Source organism: Eulemur rufifrons, chromosome 6 (genome assembly GCF_041146395.1).
Source record: "Eulemur rufifrons isolate Redbay chromosome 6, OSU_ERuf_1, whole genome shotgun sequence".
Classification (NCBI taxonomy): Eukaryota; Metazoa; Chordata; class Mammalia; order Primates; family Lemuridae; genus Eulemur; species Eulemur rufifrons.
In genome coordinates this window covers 88,714,146-88,734,554 of record NC_090988.1, presented here as the reverse complement: position 1 = coordinate 88,734,554, position 20,409 = coordinate 88,714,146, and the positions used below count along the sequence as shown (strand labels likewise).

Sequence of the window (20,409 nt, the reverse complement as noted above, 5' to 3'; positions counted from 1 at the left end):
CCCGACACGGGCATGGGAGGGGTCTGTGTAGATACATCCACTGCAGTCCAGACAGGAAATGGCACTTTAATAGTTGGGGCCAGGGTGACAGGACCAAGATGGGGCTGGCCCGGGCCAGTCAGGAAGCCCCCTTTCCCTGGCGGGGCCCTGCTGCGGCTTCTTCCCCGCTGAGGTCCTGAGCCTGCCACGGGCCAGCATGCCATGAGGTTGGTGGAAGCCATCTGGAGGCCCCACAAATGACAGAGCTGAGAACAGGGACATCACCTCCACCTGCTGCCATTTCCTTCCTGGAAAGTCCTTGGGAGGTGGCTGGGCCCAGCCCGAGCTCAGGGCTCTTCCGTGGGGGTTGGGGGCCCGGGGAGGCTGGGCACTTGCAGGTGGCGGGGGCCTCCTCGCGGCAAGGTGGCCAAGAGCCAGACAGCTGGACCCCTGGCAGGGGAAGGAAGGCCCGGGATGGGGCAGAGCTCTCTGCTCTCAGAGTGGACGTCCTTGGCTGAGGCTTGGTGCCCCACCAGCCCTGTCCCTCCCAACCCCTGCCCAGGCAGCCCGCTCTGTCCTCTACAGATAATCTAACCCCATATATTACAATAAACTGCATCTGCCTCTTCCCATAACCCCACCCTCCCCACATGGGGCCAACAGCCCCCACTTCCCCATCCTCTGGGTCCTCTGGTGGTGGTGGGTGCCACATCCTGTCCGTGGCCAGCTGTCCTGGCTCTGGCCCGAGGGCCTGGGGGATGCAGAGGGCGGAGCTGCGCCGCTACTCCAGGTAGATGTCTTCTGTGGGGCAGGTGTACTCCACGAACTGCTTGTAGAACTGCTGAAACGCTCTCCTAGAAGGCAGGGGACACACAGATGACCTGGGCAGCCACTGGCAAGGGAGGAACAGGATCTCAACCCAGGGTTTTCAAATTGGGGCCGTGGGTGGGGCCCTGGTTCCCCTGCTGGAGCCCCTCGGCTCTGTTCCCCACGGAAGTGTGTTTCCAGAGGAAGATGGCAATGACCAAGCTCAGAAGCCACTCCCCGGGGCCACCTGGACCTCCCTCCAGACCCCGCAGTGGGGTTTGGGGACGGGTTTCCAGAGCTGCGGGGAGGACTGGGGGACGCCGGTGAGCACGAGGCAGAAGCACCAGGGCCCGGGTGGGCCTGGTCCCGGGCTGGGCACTCGGCAGGACACACGCGAACGTACCCCACGGATTCTGCCAGGGCTTTGGTGGAGTCCTCAGACACAAAGACGTGGCAGGCAAACCGGTGGTCGGCGGGGTGCTTGGTGATGAACCCAAAGTACCTGTGGGAGGACAGGTCTGTGGTGGGCCGAGGTTCGGACCCACCCTCCCTGCAGCGGCTCCAGACCACCACTTTCCTCCAGCTCTGTCCCACCCCACTTACTTGTTGTTCTTTGGATGGTATCCACAGAAAGAGATGTTTTTTAACTGGAAAAAGTGGCTACATTTATTCTCCTACAGAGAAGAGAAGCAAGAGGGTGGTCACCCAGCCCACAGGGGTGTGGCGTGCAGAAGCTGAACACCTCTTCATGGCACATGTCCGGGGAGCGCTGGGGACTGGGGGTTGGGGGAAGTCACCTTGGCCTCCTGTGAGTCATCGGCCTTGACACCTATCTTCACGCCCCGCACGCTGATCTCCAGGACGCAGCTGGAGGGTGGGTTAAAGTGCACGGTGAGCCGGCGGGTGGTGGCAATCTGTGAGGGATGGGAACACATCAGGGGCTGTCTGATCACTCTTCTGCCGACCACTCCTGTCCCAGGCCCTGGTCCCTCCCTAAGGCCTCTACTGCCTCGAGATGCCAGTGTCCGTCTCCCCAGGAGACGAGATGATGGATGTACTGGGCTGGGGGCAGGCACACATCCAAGGAGGCACAGAGAGCGGGATCCAGGTACCTTTTGCATAGCGGCACAGAGGACGTCATTGCCCTTGTGATAGGGAACCTGGACCGAGCCCAGGAACTTCACCCGGAACTGGTCCACCCAGTCGCTGTTTTTGGCCAGGGCTGGAAAGCAAGTGTGACGTGATGAGGGGCAGAGCCCGCGGGAGTGGGCCTGGTGGCCACTCGAAGGAAAATGATAAGGCACACAGAATGACAGAGCCAGCAGAGGGTGCCACAGTCCCCAGACATCCCAACTTGACTGGGCCTCACTTCTCTGAATTGTGAAAAGGACCTAAAATCACCTCCCCCTGCCCCTGTCCCTGGCTGACCAAGATCTGTAGCACATGTTCACCTGGCGGCAAGTCAGGGCAGGCAGATGTGGGGCTGGAACGCTACCTGCCATGTGCTCAGGCTCCTTGGTGACCTCGATGGCGTAGTAGGCAGGAAAGACGCCCCGGGCACCAGTGCGCATGTTGTAGGCCTCGTACCAGTAATCTTCAGCCTGTAGCTCCACCAGCAGAGGGTCGTCCACTTCCAGCTCAAGTTCATCTTCATGTCGAGGCACAAACCTGTCCCCAACAAGGGCATGTGAGAAATTCCTCCCCAAGGCCTCTCCAGCCAGGCCTGCTCTGGGGTCTGACAGCCACAGCAGCATCGTTAGTTCAATAAACATTTGCAAAAGCATCCTGTGTCTGTCACGATGCTAGCTCCCGGGGGAGACCAAGGTCAATCAGACATGCATTTGCCATGGAGGGAGGAAGAGGTGAGCAGAGGGCCTGCTAAAACCGAGAGGTCACGGCTAGTGAGCACTCTGTCCAGAGGTGGTGGAGGCTGGGGTGTGGGCAGACATCCTGGTCACCCTCCCGGGCACCGTGCCCCCGGCCAGACTAGGTGCTCAGTCTGGGCTCCCTCACCACACCACAGCACTGTAACCATCCGTTTTGTCCCCACACTCTGAGTCCCTAGAGGGCAGACTCTTCCCCTGTGGCTGAGTGGACCGGTGCTACTGATGGCAGGGCTTAGGTTTAGGCCATGTAGTGGTGGCACAGGCAAGGAGGGGTGTGGCCTGGCCACCCCAAGGGCTCTCACCTGAATATGGCCCGGTGGGTCTGCTCTTGCTCCTCCCCGTTGATGACACAGGAGAACAGCCCAAAGGACTCTGCACCTGCAGGTGAGGGGACAGGGCTGGAGGAGGGTGGTCCCAGCTCTGGTCGAGTTGTAGGGGGCAGGGAGAGAGTGCTCAGTAGTAACTCTCAGTCAAATCAGAGGGGGTCCGAGGCCACCTGCCAGGAACACCCCTCATTTTGGCTCTCCCCATCCGGGAGCCCCCCATCCACTTCCCCCCTGCCAACTCACTGGAGGAGCGGGAGCGGCCACTCATGAAGACGTTCAGGAACTTCTTGGAGAAGTGGACGTCGGGCTCATCAGGTGTGGAGTCCTCGGAGAGGCAGGCAGGGGGCCGGGGCCGGGGGGCCTCCTCGTATTCCTCTCCAATGGCCGACTCATAGGGTGAGGAGGCAGAGGCACAGTTGTCGTAGACAGTGGCCGAGTCACTCTCATCGCTGTAGTCTCCGAAGCACGGCCGCAGGCTCACCAGCTCCAGCTGCGCGTGCTCATCCACCACCAGTGTATACTTGACCGAGTCGTAGGACAGAGCGCTGGTGTCCGAGCTCAGGGAGGCCCGTGGAGGTGGTGGTGGCTCCCCCAGGCTCCCCCGCCACCCTCCCCCCGGTGGCTCAGCCCGCTCTGGGGACGACAGGCAGTCGAAGCCCTCATCCTCTTCACTGATGGAGGGGTGTGGCCGCCCGGCAGTGGAAGAGTAGGCCGCAGGGTCGGGATCGGAGCTGACGGACATCCGGCTCTCCGCAGGTGGCAAGAAGGCAGAGGTGGGCTCTGGAGGGTCTGGTGGCCTCTGCACGGGGGTCAGGTAGATCTCCTCTGTGGCCTCTAACCGCACATCTGCCTGGTAGTGGATTCGGTCTCGATGTGAGTGGCCCCGGCTACCAGGTGGGGCAGCAGGGGGGCCACTTGGAGGTGCCATCTGGGTGGCCGCGCTGCGGCGGCAAGGGCTGTCGGTGGAAGTGCCTCGATCCTTGGTGGGGGCAGGGCTGCTCTGGGGTGGCAGCTCATCGCTCAGGCAGATGTGTTCGTGTGGCGGTGTCTGCTCCCCTGGAGAGCAGGCAGGTCGGTGCTGAGCGCAGGTGCCCTCCCCCAAGACTCCCAGGCTACCCGCTCCCTCGGCTCTGAGCGGGCGGACACAGAAACCAAGACAAAGCCTCCCTGGGCAATAGGCCCTCGGCAGGCTCTGGGGCCGGTCACCTTGCTCATGCCACAGCTGACCTCAGCCCCCAGTGTGCTTGCGCAGGGATGCAGGATGGGCAGTTTACCTCTACTCAGGTAAACTCAGTCGGAGACTGTTGGGTTTGCTCTCTGCAGGGAGGACTGGGTCAGGGCAGGCTGAGGTCCAGGTGAGGGAGAGGGTCCAGACTTACCTGTCTTCAGGGGTGAGGATGATCGAGACACCCGATCCTGCCAACTGTGCTTCTTGCCCAGAGAATTGTTATTCAGCGTGTCCTGTGCAGGGAACAAAGGGCCCTTGTGACAGGAGCGATCAACAGTGCCCGGCACAGGGAGGCCCTGGCCCTGCCCCCCACCAGGCCAGCCCTAAGGCTGAGTACTGTACCCACCCCGCCTCCTCTGTCACGGGCCTCACTCCTGTCACTCCTCTGGAACAGGCAGGTGGGGTGGCAAGTCCCAGCCCTCCCAGCAGGCCTGCTGGCTCTAGATGGCCCTCTCTCCTGGCTCAGGGAAGTTGGTCAACCCTCAGGGAGATGTTCTTATCAGCTTCAACAAAGGTGGCGATGGCCAGTGTGTGTGGTGGTGAGACGGGGAGGAGGAGCGGGGAGAAGCAGGAGCTCTCTGGGGACAATGAGACCCCCAGTCCCAGACACTGAAGGTTTGCATGTAAGATGCTCTAATTCAGCCCAACTCAGAAAGAGGGTGACTGACTTCTTGCCCTAGAGCTCAGGAAGCTATGGACTGGGAAGAGGTGGGGACATTCTAGTAGAGCCTGGAAAAAGCACAAGGAAGGGTCTCCCCAGTAGCTGGCCTAGGGGGCTGGGATGAATCATCCAAATGACGAATCCATAACATGGTTTCCCCTGCCCCCCACATGGCAGCACATGACTGAGGAATTACAGATGTAGTTGTCAGCGGCCCTCCTTCCTGGATCTCCTGGGCTGCCTGTCCCACATCCTCAGCCCCCCGGACCCCTTCTCCACAATGCCTGCACACAAGGCTGCCTCCCCTGGGAACTCTCGCAAGCCCTCACATTCATGAGCTGGGCTGCCAACAGCCATTCAGAGGATCCTGGGAAAGGGACCAACCCTTTCCCTGCAGCCCCTACACCAGCCACCCGCAGCCCCACCTCCCTGGAGTTCCTTCCCTGCACCTCTGCTGTTGGGCCTGGAAGACAAAGGGCCACAGCCAGCGCTCCCCACCCTATTCAACTCTCCCTGGCACCCAGCCACCTGCCCAGGGGCCCGAGGCCCCCAACTCAGCCACACAGTTCCATCCCCCCTCCCTCTCCCCTGCCTTCTGGGAATTCCCAGATGCCCAGATCTCAAACTGGCTGCTGCCCCTGAGCTCTCTCGTCTCCACCTCGCCACAATTTCCCATGACCGACCACTTCGGATGCTCTATTCTCCAGGCCCCGCTTCTGCCCCACCTTCACCAGGAACCCCCTACCCTAAAGGGGAAACCCCGTCACAGCCCCAGGTCCCAAGCTCCAAACCCTCCAACCCCTCAAAGCCCAGTTCTCTTAGTCCCCTACTTCTCTCCTTACACCAATTCCTCCACTGCCCTTGTCAACCCTTCCTTTCAACCCTCCTCGAGACTCCAAACCCAGCTGGACTCAGCCTTCTTCCTTAGGACAGATGTACTGCTCCTCGGAGCCCACCTCCCCAGGAGCGAGCCGGCAGCCTCTCTCCAGGCCCTGTCCCCCGGGGCCGGGTCCCCAGGCGCACAAGGCCCTGCCCCCGCTGCAGCCCCTCCTCGCTCCCCCACCCAGTGGGCCGGGCCTGGTCCCAGGGCACTCAGCGCCCCCTCGCACCTTCGCTGCCGGCCCCAGGGCGCCGCCCCCTCAGCTCCGCCCCCCGCTCGCGCCTCACCTGAGACCGCGGCACCTGCGGGAAGAGGTTGAGCGTGGTGGGCCGCTTGGGCCGGTACGTGTCCCCGCTGCCCAGGCCCTGGCCCTGGCCCTGGCCCTGGCTTTGGCCCTGGCCGCGGGGCGCCGGATCCTGGCCGGGCTCGGCCTCGGGCGGCCCCGCTCCGGGCCGTCGCGCCGCGCGCTCCTCCTCCTCCTCCTCGTCGTCCTCAGCACCGGGAGTGTCCCCCGTCGCGTCGATCAGGTCCATCTGCAGCATCTCGGCCTGCAGCCGGCTCCCCGCGCCGCCGCCGGCCGCAGACAGCAGCCCGGAGCGCGGGGGCTGCGCGGCGCGGACGGGGGGCGTCAGCAGGCGGGGCCGGGCCGGGGCGGGGCGGGGCCGAGGCCGCAAGTCCCGCCCCCCGCCCGGGCGAGTCCATCCCGCGCGGTGCCAGGGGGTAACCCGAGCCGGCGGCGCCGGGCCAGGGGCCGCCCGCCGCCGTCCGGGAAGCCGCGCGAGGCCGCCGCCTCTGCACCCCAGTCAGCGCCTGTGGCGGACACACCTCCCCCTCCCACAGGCCCTCTTTCCTCACTCCTTGCGCCCTCCCGTTCCCTTGGCAACGGCCGGTGACCTCACCAGGGTTGTAAACCGAGCCCAGAGTGAAGTCACCGCTGTTGCCATGGGGACGCCGGGGTCGCCAAGGAGTTGGTGGGGGGGGGCAGCCCAAGAGATGGAGGGGGGTGGATTAGTATTTGAAGGGGCAGCGAGGAAAACTGGGGAAACTGAGGCTCAGCCAGGCGAGGGATTACAGGAGGCAAGGCACAGTGCAGACAGCAGGCCCGGAGAGCCGCCAGAAGAGGGCCGCTGAGGGGCAGGGCCACGCGGGGGCACCTGGAACCCAGGCAGCGGCATCCCCGCCCCTCTCGTCTCCTCTCCTCAGCCCACCGGCCCAGGCCCCTCCAGCCCGAAATTGTCCCCTGGCCAGGTCTGCTAGTGCAGAGCCTCGTTCTAGTTCCAGCTCTGCCACCAACTCCTTGGCACCTGGGACAGATCCCCTGACCCTTCAGGTCCTTTCACCAGTTGCCTGGGGACAATACTACTACCTCCCAGCTTCCCAGAGCGGTGAGGATTCACTGGCAAGTGTGTGTGAAAGCCCCCTGGAGCTTGTCTAAGGCCCCACAGGGGTACACCCCTGGCTAGTCGCAGGGCCACCCTCTCCAAGGCTCTGCTGTGCATATTGCAGGAGAGGACTGTGTGAGAGTCCAGAACAGGTATGACCTCAGAGAAGCTATGTCGGGGCTCTGGGACCATTCCCAAATCCAGAGTAAGAGGCCTCTGCCTCCATCCCTTCCTGGCCTGGGTAAAGGGTGGAGAGTTGGGGTGCTGGGAACTGGAGAGTTATCCTCACCCCTTGGTTTCCTCTTGCCTGGCAGAGCTTACAGAATGTCTGGGGGTAACAGGAGGTCAACACAGAGACAGGCAGCCCTCCCCAAGGCACAGGGCAGCTGTCCTTTGGTAACCACTCTCCTAACACCACATCTAGCTGCTGCCCACCCTCCTAGGCCAAGAGAAGCCCTGGGCTCTGCAACCTGGCCCTGTGCTCTGCCTTCCATTCCTGCCTGGCCAGCCCCTTCCGCTTCTGAAAGGATATAGCAGAGATCCCCATATGACCCAGGTGCCCCAGCTGCTGCGGACCTCCCGGCAGCACACAAGTCTTTGGACACAAGAGAGAACCACCTTCCCCATGACAAAGCCAAGGGGCCAAAAGCAGCAGAAATGCTGGGTGAACCCTCGGTGGGGGGGCCTTTGGCACTGGGGGCCAAGGCAGGTCTGGGAGGCTGCATTGTGTGGTGTGGTCTGGTGCAATGGCAGCCGGCAGCCATGGGAGTCATTCCAGGAGTGCTTTGGCTCTTTTTTCCTGCCCCAAAGCACTGCAGATTCCAGCAGACTCCACCCTGCTTTGCCTCGGGCCCTCTGCCAGAGCTGCTCCCTGAGCCTGCCCTCAACTCTGGCCCTAGTTGCTACTGTCCTAGATCTCAAGACCTCCTGCCCTCTCCCTTCTTGTGAGCAGTTGAAGGAGGTGCTTCCTTCCTTAGTCCCAGGCCAAGAAAAGGAAAAATTCTGAGTGTACACCCCAGACATGCCAAGCATTGTACTGGGTGTTTCCTGCACATTGTTTCATTTCATGGGTGCCAAACAGACCTGAAACCCCCTTTGTACAGGAGGATGCCCTCACTCCTGTCCCTATTCATCCTGCTACCCCACTCAAGGGCTCCTGGAAGCCCACACTTACCCGTAAGGACAGGGTGTCTTTGCACTGCAGGCTGATGCCACACTCATCAGTGATCTCTGAGAGGTCTTCATCCTCAAACTCCTCCAAGCTGATGTCATGGGTGAGCCTGGTGGGGATGAGAAGCCAAAGTTACAACCCAGGGGGACTGCTGAGCCCACTCATGTCTCCCTGTTCTCTCTTCCAAGGGGCAGCCTCTCAAAGGCAGAGCATGGCCCCCAGAGGATGGGCTCAGGGTCCATCTGCGCCCGTGCAGGAGGTGTCTAACAGGCAGGGAAAGAGTTTGGGGCTTGTGCCAAAAGGCAGTCCTACTAGGGTGGCAGTGGAGGAGGCTCCAGGTTACTCCAGCTCTTCCCAGCTGGGAGCTGTCACCCTGTTGCCAACCAGGAGGCAGTGCCTAGAAGGCCCAACTGGTCGGAGCCTCAGCTCTGCCAGAGAAATGCCTCCCAGGGTCAAGGCAGGTGCCAAGGCCAGTCTACCCACGGAGAATGCAGAGTTGAGAAGAAGACTCTAGGGTGCTCCCTGTGCAATCCCTGGAGTACCAAGACCCGAGGTGCCGGCAGATGGGTGGAGAGGCCCAGCCTCCCCCAGCCTCAGAGGAGAGCTCTGTGCCCCCCAGCCCAGGAAGACCCACTCCTCTCGAGCCCTGGGAAGAAGTGAAGGGAAATCTGGTGTCAATATGGGTAGTTTCAGCCCATTTCAGGAGAGACTATGCCCCCATGCTGTGTTCTTGGTCTCTTCACTCAACCACAAAATCTCCTTGCCCGGCATGAGGACCCTGAACAGGACGCTGTACCGACAGGGTCAGGAACAAGCCCCAGGTCGGGCTGGAGGTGTTCTAAGCTCAGAAGACAGCCCTGAGCACGTAGACAGTGGAATCCCCTCCCCACAGGCCAGCCCTGAGCCCACACCTCGGTGTGCAGGGCTGGGCCAGCCACTATGGTGCTGGTCTGTCCACTGCACCTGCTCACCCCTGGCCCTGGGCACTCCGCCTGGCTTGGTGCAGGTGGGACATTTGGGAAGCTGGGGAGAATGTCTGTGCTTTCTCCCAAATAAGACTAAGAGATCGAGGCACAGAGCAAGGGAAACCCACTAGTCCAAGGTCACCCAGGAGAGGTGGTAGCCCAGCCCCCAAGAGAACCTAGGAGGCCCATACCCCATGCCTCTTACCCAATCAGACCAAACAGAGACCCTGAGCTCAGTGGAGCTCTCCCCAACTCCCTCCCCACCCCGCCAGCCCCCACGCCCCCTACCAGTTCTCCCACTGATCCTCCAACCAGCTGTCATTGTCTGGGCTCGAATCCATCTTCAGCACCAGCTGCATGGAGAGCCCTGCCCAGCTGGGGGGCTGCGGGGCCCCAGGGCTGCCCTCTCATGCCCGGAAGGGTTGGGGGGCCAGGGCTCAAGGCAGGGCTGGGGTCTCCGGCCTCCACCGCCTGGGCCTGCCTTTTTGAGTCCTGCCGGCTGCAGAAGCCTGGGGAGCTCATTAAAAATAGATGGGCCGGGAGAGGAGGCAGCTGCTGCCGACCGGCCCCAGCCCCAGCTCTTCTCGGCCCAGCCCTCGGCTGCAGGCGGCTTCCTCCCTGGACCTTGCGCTGCTGCCGCTGTGGCCGCCTCCCCCGCGGGATCAGGTTACTGCAATCAATGCCTCAGCTCCACCTGTCCTTCCAATGCCCCTGTCAGGGGCTGGGGGTGACCCCCCTCCCTGCCCCAGGCTTGTAAGCAGATGGCAGAAAGCTGGGATGCTTCCCCCTAAAAGCCAGCCCCTGGTCTGCTTTAAAGGGCCAGCGCCATTGTCAGGTGCCAGGTGGGAGGGTTGGGGGGCTTCTGAAACTCCCCAAGAATGGACAGCCCATCCGCACTGCCACATGCTCAGCCCCCCGCACCTCATCAGGGAGGCTTCTGTGGGCCCAGGCTTCGTCCTAACGTCCTAACGGTGCCAGCTGACTTTGGTCTGGGCTGTCTCCCTCCCGGGGCAGGGCTCAACCCTCCAGGCAGGAGGCCTCAGAGCCAGAGCTAAGGGCAGGCCAGCGTGTGGACCCTGGGGAGCAGGGCTGGAAGTGCTGCAGGGTGGTAATGAGCTTCCTGTCCCTTTGGAGTGACATAAACAGAACCTGGAGGCCTCTGGAGGGCACGGCACAGAGGGGTTCTGACAGAGGGACGGGGGCTGGGCGCACAAGGTGCTCCTTAGGGCCCCTCTGACCTGCAGCCAAAAGGGGGAGGGTCCCAGGGCCTTGGGGAGGGTGTGCCCGGCCAGCAGGGGAGGAGGACCTGGCCCAGAAGCCAGAGCAGCCATCCTCAGCCCACCCAGGGCAGGGTGGCATCTCTGGCCATGAGACAAGAACCCAGTGGCTGGCACTAAGTTCAATATACACCGGCTTGCCTGGATGGTCACTGAGAAGGCCAGTGGCACAAAGAGGAGCCCCTGGGACTCAGCCAGCATTGGGGAGCCACAGATCCCCTGTGCTCAGCCAGCGACCCATGTCCACATCTGTGTCTTCTCACACCCGGCTCCCCTTCCTCACCCCCCAGCCCTCGTCCAGCTCCTGCCTCTGCCCTCCCCAACTGGCCTGCCTGCCTCAGTCTCCCCATGCCCGCACCACCCCGCCCCACCTGCCACTTACCAGGCAGAAACACCATCATCCCTTCTGCCCCACTCAAAACCCTCCAAGGCTCTCTGCTAGTGGCACACTCCTGTGCCTGGCACTCGAGGCCTCCAGCTGCATGTGTGAGCACCTGGACCCGTCTCAAGGGTAGACACTGTGCTTCCCCCGTGCCCAGCCCAGGGCTTGGATGGAGCACATGGCAGGCTCTCAAACTGTGCTTGCTGGAAGAGTGCTCAGTTAGGCCCATTCCTCCAGGATGCCCTCCTGGCCCTCTCATGTGTCTGGTGTCACCATCTGTCTGGATGTAAGGCAGTGTGGTGGGACAGACAGGACCACGTCTCCATCAGAGACACCTACTGCCCTTCCCCTGGCTGCTCCAAAGTGGATGGAACTCACATCCCCCACCTTGCACCCAGCAGGGGATCAATACATGTCCCCTCCTTCCCAGCCACCGTCTGCACTGGCCGTTCCTGGAGAACACTCAGGACACGGCTGCTGGATGCTTGTCAAAGGACGTCCTCAGCCTCCACCCGCTCCTCTGGAGCTGAGGGGTCTGCATGGGCTCTGCACCCTCCACGTCCCCTGAGAGTCCCCCTTCCTTGGGCCACAGGTCTGGGGTGGGGGGCAGGGACAGCTGAATCATCCTCTACAGATGCGGGAACTGGGGTTAACTGGGTGACGATGGAACGAGCACCGGGCTGGGGTCAGAGAGGCCATGCCTGGTCCCTGGCTCCATTGGCACAGGTGAAGGGGGCCCCTCACCTTACTCTTTGGGTGCTTCTCAGAAGCGAGGCAGGATGGTAGACTGATCACTGGATCAGGCTTGGAAGCAGGAGGCCTGAGATCAAATCCTGACTCTTTTACTTAAAAGCAGCTGCCCTGCCCTGGCCGCCAACTTTCATGCCACATACCTCCCTTAATCCTCAGCGTGACCTTGGGAGAGGGTTCCATTTTGCCCATTTCACAGACCAGGAACACTAAGGCTCAGACGTAAAGAGATTCAGGCCTCAGTTTCCCACACACAAAATGAGGGCACCAACCCCTGCCCACCCGTGGCAAGGTGCTGGCGAGCGTTAACAGACTGGGAGGAGGTCACCACCAAGGATCTAGGGAGGCTGGCTGGTCCCCACCCCAGACCCTGCCCTTTCCTCCTTCTTCTCCAGGCACCAGATTTTCCGGGTCTCCCAGCCCAAACCCCAGGAGACCCTCTGGGCTCAAGGAAGGCAAATGTGGGGAAGGAAGGAGGAAGGAAGAGAGGGAGGGGAAGAGGGATGGGGGGGGGACGGGAAGGTAAGAGACAGGGAGGTTCCCTCTGGCGCTGCCTGTTCCACCTTCCTCACCGACCACCAACCCCGACTCCCGACTCCCGAGCCGCCCCCCCAGCACCAGGAGGCCCCCCACATTGAATCCTACCCCCTCCGCGGGTTGGCCCCTTACAGCTGGGCCTGGGGATTTCAGTACCGCCCTTTGGAGCAGCCACTGCCCAGCAAGCAGACCTGCTCTCCATTCTGGGCGGGGTGACCCTGAGGTCTCATCTGTGTTAACACTTGGTAACCTGCCTGGCTGCTCCATCCGCCGCCCCTATCCCTGCATTACCCTGGTCCCCTCCTACCTGGGTGCCCCGGTCCTTTCCTCTGGCCCTGCTGGCTCCTCACTGTGTCCTGGCCAGGCCACCCTTTGCCCCCCACCCCAACCTGAGCTGGCCTTTCCTAAATGGCCCTGAACAAACATGCTTTTCACGTTCCGATGTTGATGTCATGGCCTTTTCCCTTGCCTTGTGCCATCACATCCCTGTTGGCCTTGTCACATCGACGGCAGTCCTAGCCCTTTCTGAGTTTCGGCTCAGTAGTGGGCTGAGTTAGAAGTGTATGCAAAGTAAGGGTTAAGTGGTAAAGTGCTGAGGCTGTAGCTGAGCAAGGCCAAATCTGAGCCAGGCATTGGCTGTACAGAAGCCACTCTTGGACCTTTGTGTTCCTGGCTGTGTTGTAGTGAGGTAAGGATGCCAGCTGAGTGACCTTGGGTCCCTGCCACAGCGCCCCGTGGGCCTCTCTCACGGCAGAGGGCACCTGTGGTCCAGGGGTCCAGCCTGTCTCTCCACAGCCCTCTAAGTGCTGAGCATGGGGCTGGCTTCCAGTGGCTTCTCAGGACACCTGTTGACCGGCCACTCAACTCGATGCAGGATCCCTGCTTCCCTCTGGCTCCCCCGCAGGCCAGTCTCCACCAGGCAGGGAAAGCAGAACCCACATCCGAAATACTAATCTGCTCTAGTCATTCCCCCCAGCTCAGAGCCCTGTGCCAGCTTTCCCCGGCCCTTAGGGAAAGGGGCCCAAATTTTCATGTGGGGCCCCAGGGCTCTGTAGAGTCTCCCTTCCCTATCGTCTCCCCTGACACCCTCTAGCCTCCTGCCCCACGGGCTCCTCCCCTGCATCTCTTCCTCCCCAGAGCCTTCTCTGACCTCTGGGACCAGGCCCAACCGCCCTGCTATTGGCTCCCGCGGTCCCTCTTGGTGGTGGTTCCTGTATCCCTGTAATTTTACCTCTGGGTTACGAGACCAGTGGTGGCCTCCCCTTACAGTCAGTTAATCCGTAAGGACAGGATTGTGTCTGTCTTGATCAACATGTGTGGTGCCTAATAGGCACTTAAACATTGAACAAATGAACCACGGGTGTCCTGGGTCTCTCTAGATTTTCACCTTGGAAATCTCTAAGTCAGCCCCCGCTTCAACTCAACTTCCCGTGTCCTGAACCACACGGAGTCAGGGCCTCTAGGAAGACGGCACTGGCAGAAATGGGGAGGTGGGGGTGGGGCGGGCCAGGCCTAGCCGCATCCTCAGACCCTCTCTCTGTCCCCACCCCCAGCTCTGGGTGGACGCCGGGGTCAGGCAGGGTTTGTCCTTTGGGTCTGCAATCCCCTTCCCAACCACCTCCACACTAGCGTCATCTCCAGTGCAAACCGAATCCAACCCAAGAAGTGAGTCCGGGAAACCCCACTGGGGATTTCATCTGTGTTAACACTTGGTAACCTGCCTGGCTGCTCCATCTGCCGCCCCTATCCCTGCATTACCCTGGTCCCCTCCTACCTCGGTGCCCCAGTACTTTCCTCTGGCCCTGCTGGCTCCTCACTGTGTCCTGGCCCCCACTGGGGATACAGTGTGCTCGGTCTGTTTACACATCGTGGCGCCCATACGCAGCAAGAACCCTGGGATCCAGTTATTTAACTTTCGGGAGACTGCCCTGAGGAAACAAGCCCACATGCGAAAAAATCTTAATACACAAGGATGTTTATTCCTCATAACAGCAAACAGCTGAACGCCACCACGCGGCCAGCACCAGGGGCTGGCTGCAGTGTGGCCGTCCAGGGGATGGGATGTTGGGCAGCTGGGCAGCCCCCAGGGCTCAGTGAGCAAGCATTGTCCAGTCTGGGTATGAACGTAAAAAATGACAATGAATAAAATCAACAAAAAGGCAGAATATCTGATTTTATGGTTTTACTTGGATGAATCACAGGAAGAAACTAACATGGACACATAGTTGTGAGACGGGGTGGAATGTGGGGAGACCTTTTCCCCTTTGCTCTCCTTGACAAACTTTCTGGGTCACGCCAACCGGGCACCAAGCTCCCAGTCCTGCTCTGGGCTTCCCGCCCTCTCCTGGAGCTGTGAGTTTTCAGAGGGCAGGGCCAACACACTCACCTGGGCACCAATTCCCCACCCTTGCTCCAGTCCACGCACAAAGCCGTGACCCTGTACACCACAGGTGCCAAATAGAAGCTCCATGGGAGCAGAAACCACCCACTGGCATCACCGGTGCTAGAACAAGGCCAGGCTCCCAGGAGATGCGCCCACAGATTTTTGAATGAATACAAGAGTAGGGCCAGGGGACAAAGATGGGTCCTAGAATGGGGAAGAACCCCTAAGTGGAGATGGTGGTAGTGACCTGATTTCTGGGAACCACTGTGGCCCATTTCCGGAATCCAGAGACCAACTTTAAGGCTCTGACCTCAGGAAGCTGGGGTGGAAACCCTGCCCTGGCCACGGCTGGGCTGTCTGAGGCCCGTCAGCACTCTCTGCCCCAGCACCCGAGGTCCGCCAGGAGCTCGGCAGGGGGTGCTGCCCAGGGCGTCGGGCTGGGGCTGGGGGGCTCCAGCAGCATCTCCCCACCTCCACCAAGGCACGCCGGCTGAGCAGTCACCAGCTGGCGTTCCTCAGCCGGGTGCTGGGTCACCTTCCTTCACTCTGCTCCATCTCCCCAGGCGGTGACGTTCTCTCTGAGGCTCCAGTAGCCTCTCTCTACATGCTGAGCCTGCTGGCGTCTTTGGCCCCAGTCCAGTTCTCTCCCCAAACCAACCGCCTGCTTGAATCCTCCAGCTGGGTCCCCCTATGACCACCCATCTCAAATGTAGCAGGTCCCCATGTGACTTGCCACCAAGCTCTCCTCTCCCAGGACACCCCAACCCCACGGGGCTCCAGCATCATCCTCTCCTCTGCCCCTTATACCAGCTCCCTCACCAAGTGGGCTAATGTGCTCCCCGAAACTCCTCCTATCCTGAACCTGTCCCCACTTCCCACCCACAGGATGGCCACTCTAGCAGAGGCCAGAGTAAGCTGTTGTTCCCTGCTCTGGCCTCCCACCCTTCGCGCAAGCAGCACCTCCTCCTCTTGGGTGACACTCACTCACCCACCAGGCCTGAGCTGAGCTGTCCCTGCCTCTAGTGAGGCTTCCCTGATCCCTGAGCCTGGGTCCCCCAGGCCCCTGACCTGAGCCATCATCACGCTCACCAGCCTGTCAGGTAAGGCCTCATCTGTCTGTCCCCTGCTACACTGCCGCCTGCATGACAGCCAGGCCCGCACCTGTGCCTCTGAGGGGTTTCTCCCCTGAACCTGGCAAAGCGCAAATATTCTTTGAGTGAATGAAAGAACCACCAAGTGTGTACGGCCTTATGAAGAGATAAATAAGGAGGTCCCTTCCCCTCAATGGTCCCTCTCTCATCCCTGAGCAGAGTGGCAGGACAGACAGAAGCCGTCCAGAGAGTCGTGGGCCTGGCTCCGTCCCAGCTTTGCCACTAACTTGCCATGTGTTCTCGGGAAGCCACTTGCCCTCCCTGGTTGCCCCGTAGGGGAGGGGGCCGGATTTCAGGCCCCCGCAATGAGCGATTTCTAAGGTCTCTTACCCACAATTCCGCTTCCACACACCGAGACAGGCTGTTCCTTTGCCCTCCATGAATACCCTTTGTCTGCCGTTCCTCCCACAGGGACTGTCCCACTGTCCCTCCCCTTCATCCCACCTACCCAGCGCAATGTATCCACTGCATAAATTTCTGAATTCTCTTTTCTAGAGTTTTCTTTATAACGAACATGTAAACCTTTAATTTTAAATTTTCTTTTATTATTTTGTAAGTTCTGGAAGTAACCTATGCTCACTTCTCTGACACTTGTTGTTAGTCTCTGCTCTCCCTCAAAGGACAGCACCCAACTTCAGCCTCAATGAAATAACAAACCAGTAGGCATTACTGAGCACCTACTCTGAGCAGTGGCGACACCAAAGTTTATGTACGGACCCCCATGTCTCCTGGGAGCTGACGGGGAACTGGGGGCCCAGGTGCATGCACATGGCCCTGCATACGTGCAGCTCCCCGCAGACCTTGCCCCCCTCAGCGTGTGTTGTCTCAGAGTCGTGGGACCATCCTGAGCAGGGGCCAAAGCCAGCATCTTGGAGGCTTAGAGGGGTCAAGTGCCCAGTCTCAGGGCACACAGCTAAGGTGGCCCCGCCAGGATTCAAACCCGGCAGTTGAATCCATGACCCCACCAAAGAGCCACAAGAGAGCACTCAGCGCCCAGAGCTTAATGGAGCTGGGCCAAGGGCTGCGAGAGGCGGGCCAGGAGAAAGGGCAGCGGGCGCCACTGGGGCAGCGAGGCAGGCCTCGTGGGCCTGAGACACTGGCCCTCATTATCCCCATGAGCTGGCCCTGTGCCCACAGCCCGGCAGCGGTGTCCTGGAGGGCTGGCCCACGCCTCAGCCTTTTGGCCTGCTGCCGCCCTTGTCCCACCTGGCTCAGAGCTGGCCACACACTCCCTGGCTGGTGTCCGCCTCGTCAGCTCCTCTCACTAAAGCGTTCATGATTACTGGGGAAGCAGGTGGGGGCAGGGGTAAAGCTGCCCTCTGGACCAGAGGCAGGGCCTGAAGGTGGCGTGGATTGAACACACAACACACAGACCTGGGTTCCAGCCCAGCCTCAACCCCTGACTGTCTCAGAGTCCCCAGGCAAGCCAAGTCCCCTGCCTTCCTTAATCTCTGTGTCCTCATCTGCAAAACGGGCAGATCATTACGCGCTCTCAGGGTGGTTATGAGGGTGAAGCGAGCCGGCATCTGGACAGTAACCAGCTGCAGAGATGTTTGCTAGTGTGGAGGCCGACACTTGTTGAACACTGACTTGATGCACACCAGTCTCCTTTCTGGGTGGGAATCAATATTAATTAGCCCACTTAACAGATGGGACCCAGAGAGGACAAAAGCTGCCTGGGTCATGCAGTTAGAAAGGGGCAGAGCTAGGACATGAGCCCAGGTCTCTCCAGCCCGCTGCTCTTCCACTACAGAGGCCTGGAGGTGGGAAGGCAGTGTCTGCGTGGAGGCATCGTGTGTCGTGCCAGGTGCAGTCTCAGCCTGTGGCTCGTGAGTCTGAGGCATTATCACAGAGCTGCAGCCTGCGGCCTTCAGGCGTGGACTCCTCCATCTGGCCCCCTGTGGTCCTCCCGGCTCAGCTCAGGGCCTCAGGGGAGATTTCTGGGCCTGATGATGCCATTACAGATCCCCAGGGGTCCCTGCCCACCTGAGGGCCTGGGAGCCGGTGACCCCTTTCTCAGAGGAGGGGCTGGCGCCAGAGCCCAGCTGGGGCCTGGCTGGGGTGGGGGCCCCAGGAGAGGGGAAGGCGCCAGCTCATGAGATGGGGAAACAATGGGGTATGTCTGAGCCTCCCAGGCTCTGGAGTAGTTACACCCTCCTCTTCCTCCTCACCAACTGGGGGCCAGAATTATGGGGAGGGACATCCATCCCTCCTTCCCCAACACCCACCCTTCACTTCTCTGAAATCCACCTGGCCTAGTACCAGACTGGGGGGTGGTGGTGGAAGGGGAGCTGTGCTCACCCCATCAGGGACCCTCCCCACACCCCCAATGTCCCTGGCTACTCCGGGGCAGACTCCCCCTCCCACCACCCAACCTAGGATCCCTGGTTGAGGCAGAGCCTTCTGCACCTGCCCTGAGAGACACACCTGACCAGGCAGGTGCTGTCCACATCCATAGAGGGTCCTGGCCATGCCAGGCCTGGCAGTTAGGCCCATCTGTCCAGGCCGGGCTGGGGGAGGGGCCCAAGATTCCCTCCTTCAAGCACCAACGTTGCTGCTGGCTCCATGGAACAGGGACCCACAGGCCACCTGAGCCTGCTCCCATCTCTATTCAGAAACCTTCCACCGGGCACGGATAAGCCGCGGGGTGCCTGCCTGCTTTGGGATCTCAACCAAGACCCCAGACCCTGCCGCAGCCCCGAAGTGGGGGAGAAGGCGGCCTCCGATTCCAGCGCAGAACCTCCCACCCTAGGGACAAGGAATGGCGGAGGGAGTTGCACCGGGAATATGCACCGGCCGTCAGTCTGGACTTGAGGCTGGGGGGGCTTCTGGGGCGACTACATCCCGGGAAGAGACCCCATCCTCATGCCGCCCTCTCGTCCCCGGTTCCCGGGGTCCTGGGGGCGGGGAGGGCCAGCCCGGGCAGATCAGTCCCGGTGAAGGGCGGGGCGCGCGGCGGCCTCGGACTCTCACCTGAAATTGGGAGGCGACGCGATGTGCAGCCCCAGGAACGGGGAGGCGGCAGGCGGGGACGCGGCCCCCCCGCCCAGGCCGCCGCTTTCTCGCTCCGCCATTCTCGGGCACAGCCCTGTCCATCCGGGCGGAGCGCGGCGCGGAGGAGGCGGCGGCGGCGGCGGCGAAGGAGGCGGAGGCGCGCCGAGGAGGCCGCCGCCGCCTCGGGGCTCGGGCTCCGGCGGGCGCGGCGAGCGCACCTGTGCCCGGCGGGGAGGGCAGGGCGCGGCTCCGGACCGCGCACGGCTCGCGGGACTGGCGAGAGCGCCCCGCGCGCGCCCCCGGGTCCCGGCGGGGGTCTCGCCGCCCCGCCCCGCGCGTTAGCCCCGCCCCTCCGTGTTAGCCCCGCCCCGCACTCTAGCCCCGCCCCCGTGGCGCTCTCCGAGGTGCTGAAGCCCGGCCCTTGCGGGCCTGGGCTTCTATCCGACACCGACTGTCCCCCACCCTGCAAAGCCTCTAGTTGCCAGTGCGTGCTTTGTCCCTGGGGCGGGCCTAGCGCCCGAGTACCAGATAACTGATGGCGGGACCCTGGATCCGAAGGCCCAGGTTGGCCCCTCGCAGCAGGGACAGAGAAGGCGGGCAGGAAAGGAGGGTCGTGGAGGAAGGCAGAGAAAGAAGAGAGGCTGCCAGAGTGGACTCCTAGAGAAGACAGGTTTGGAGTCAGGTGGTGTGATTTCACAGCCTGTCTCCCCAAGCGAATAGGCAGTGGGGCCTTGCATTAGTGACCTCACAAACCTCAGGTTCAGTTTTCTTATCTGTGAAACAGGGACAATAATGGTCCATTTCATGGTGATTGTGATGATAAAACATAATACAAATGTGTTGTCACCGGGAGATAGGAACACCCCACCTCCTGCACTGGGATGCAGACCTCATCTCATTGCTGTCCCCTTGAGGGGACCCTCCCAAGGACTCTCTCTAGAGGGTGTCCTCTCTAAAGACTGACCCAAGCCTCCCTCTAGCCCCAAACAGCTATTCGTGGTGAGTAGCTGAGTTTTCCTCTTGGCTTCTCAGTCTCTCAGCACCTCCTTGCTCAAGTCAGGACTTTCCCAGCCTTCTCCGTCTCACTTAGCCCCTCAATTACATTTCCTCCACAGCGAGCTTCTCCTTTGCACCACAGACAAAAGACTTGGGGCTTTCCCTCTCCCCCCACTGTTGACTTCTTTAGATTCTTTTGGTTATTTCTGTTCCCTCCAGCAGCTCTATCCTGCTAGGTCTTGGCCATGGTTTCCTCCTTGTCTTCTCTACCCTCAGAGGGTTCAGCCTGGACCTCCAGGTCTTTAGGGCGCCGTGTTCCCCAATTGAGTTCTTTCACAGAGTGTGGTCTGCCAAGGCCAGGGCCCCAGCTTTGGTGGGTCAGAGCCTCCGGCCACCTGAGAGAACCGCAGAGACCCTGTCCTCCACAGGACAGGGCAGAAGGTGGCACAGGGCTTGTGCAGTCCTATGTGCAAATGTGGACTGCCAACTGGTCATGCCGGCCCCTTTGCCTCCAATGTGGCACCCAGCAAGGAGCTGCAGGCACCTGCCCTGCAGTAAGCAACCCCCCAGCTCCAGTCCCGAGAATATCCCAGTATCTGGAGCCAAAGGCCTTGGCTGCCTCTCCTCTTCCTGCCCCTGGGGCCCAGAGTGGTG

The 20,409-nt window shown here is 61.3% G+C and overlaps 1 protein-coding gene across 1 annotated transcript; it reads right to left on the bottom strand.

Annotated features, from left to right (window-relative positions):
- Nucleotides 1-50: 50 nt before the first annotated feature.
- Nucleotides 51-19,034, bottom strand: MAPK8IP1 (mitogen-activated protein kinase 8 interacting protein 1). Its single transcript, XM_069469867.1, has 12 exons — nt 18,739-19,034; nt 8,324-8,429; nt 6,055-6,372; nt 4,378-4,459; nt 3,242-4,054; nt 2,975-3,050; nt 2,282-2,454; nt 1,899-2,008; nt 1,584-1,700; nt 1,390-1,460; nt 1,190-1,288; nt 51-833 (listed from the first exon to the last, which is right to left on the bottom strand). The coding sequence occupies exons 1-12, from the start codon at nt 18,837-18,839 to the stop codon at nt 761-763; spliced, it is 2,139 nt and encodes a 712-aa protein (XP_069325968.1). The 5' UTR covers nt 18,840-19,034; the 3' UTR covers nt 51-760.
- Nucleotides 19,035-20,409: the final 1,375 nt, after the last annotated feature.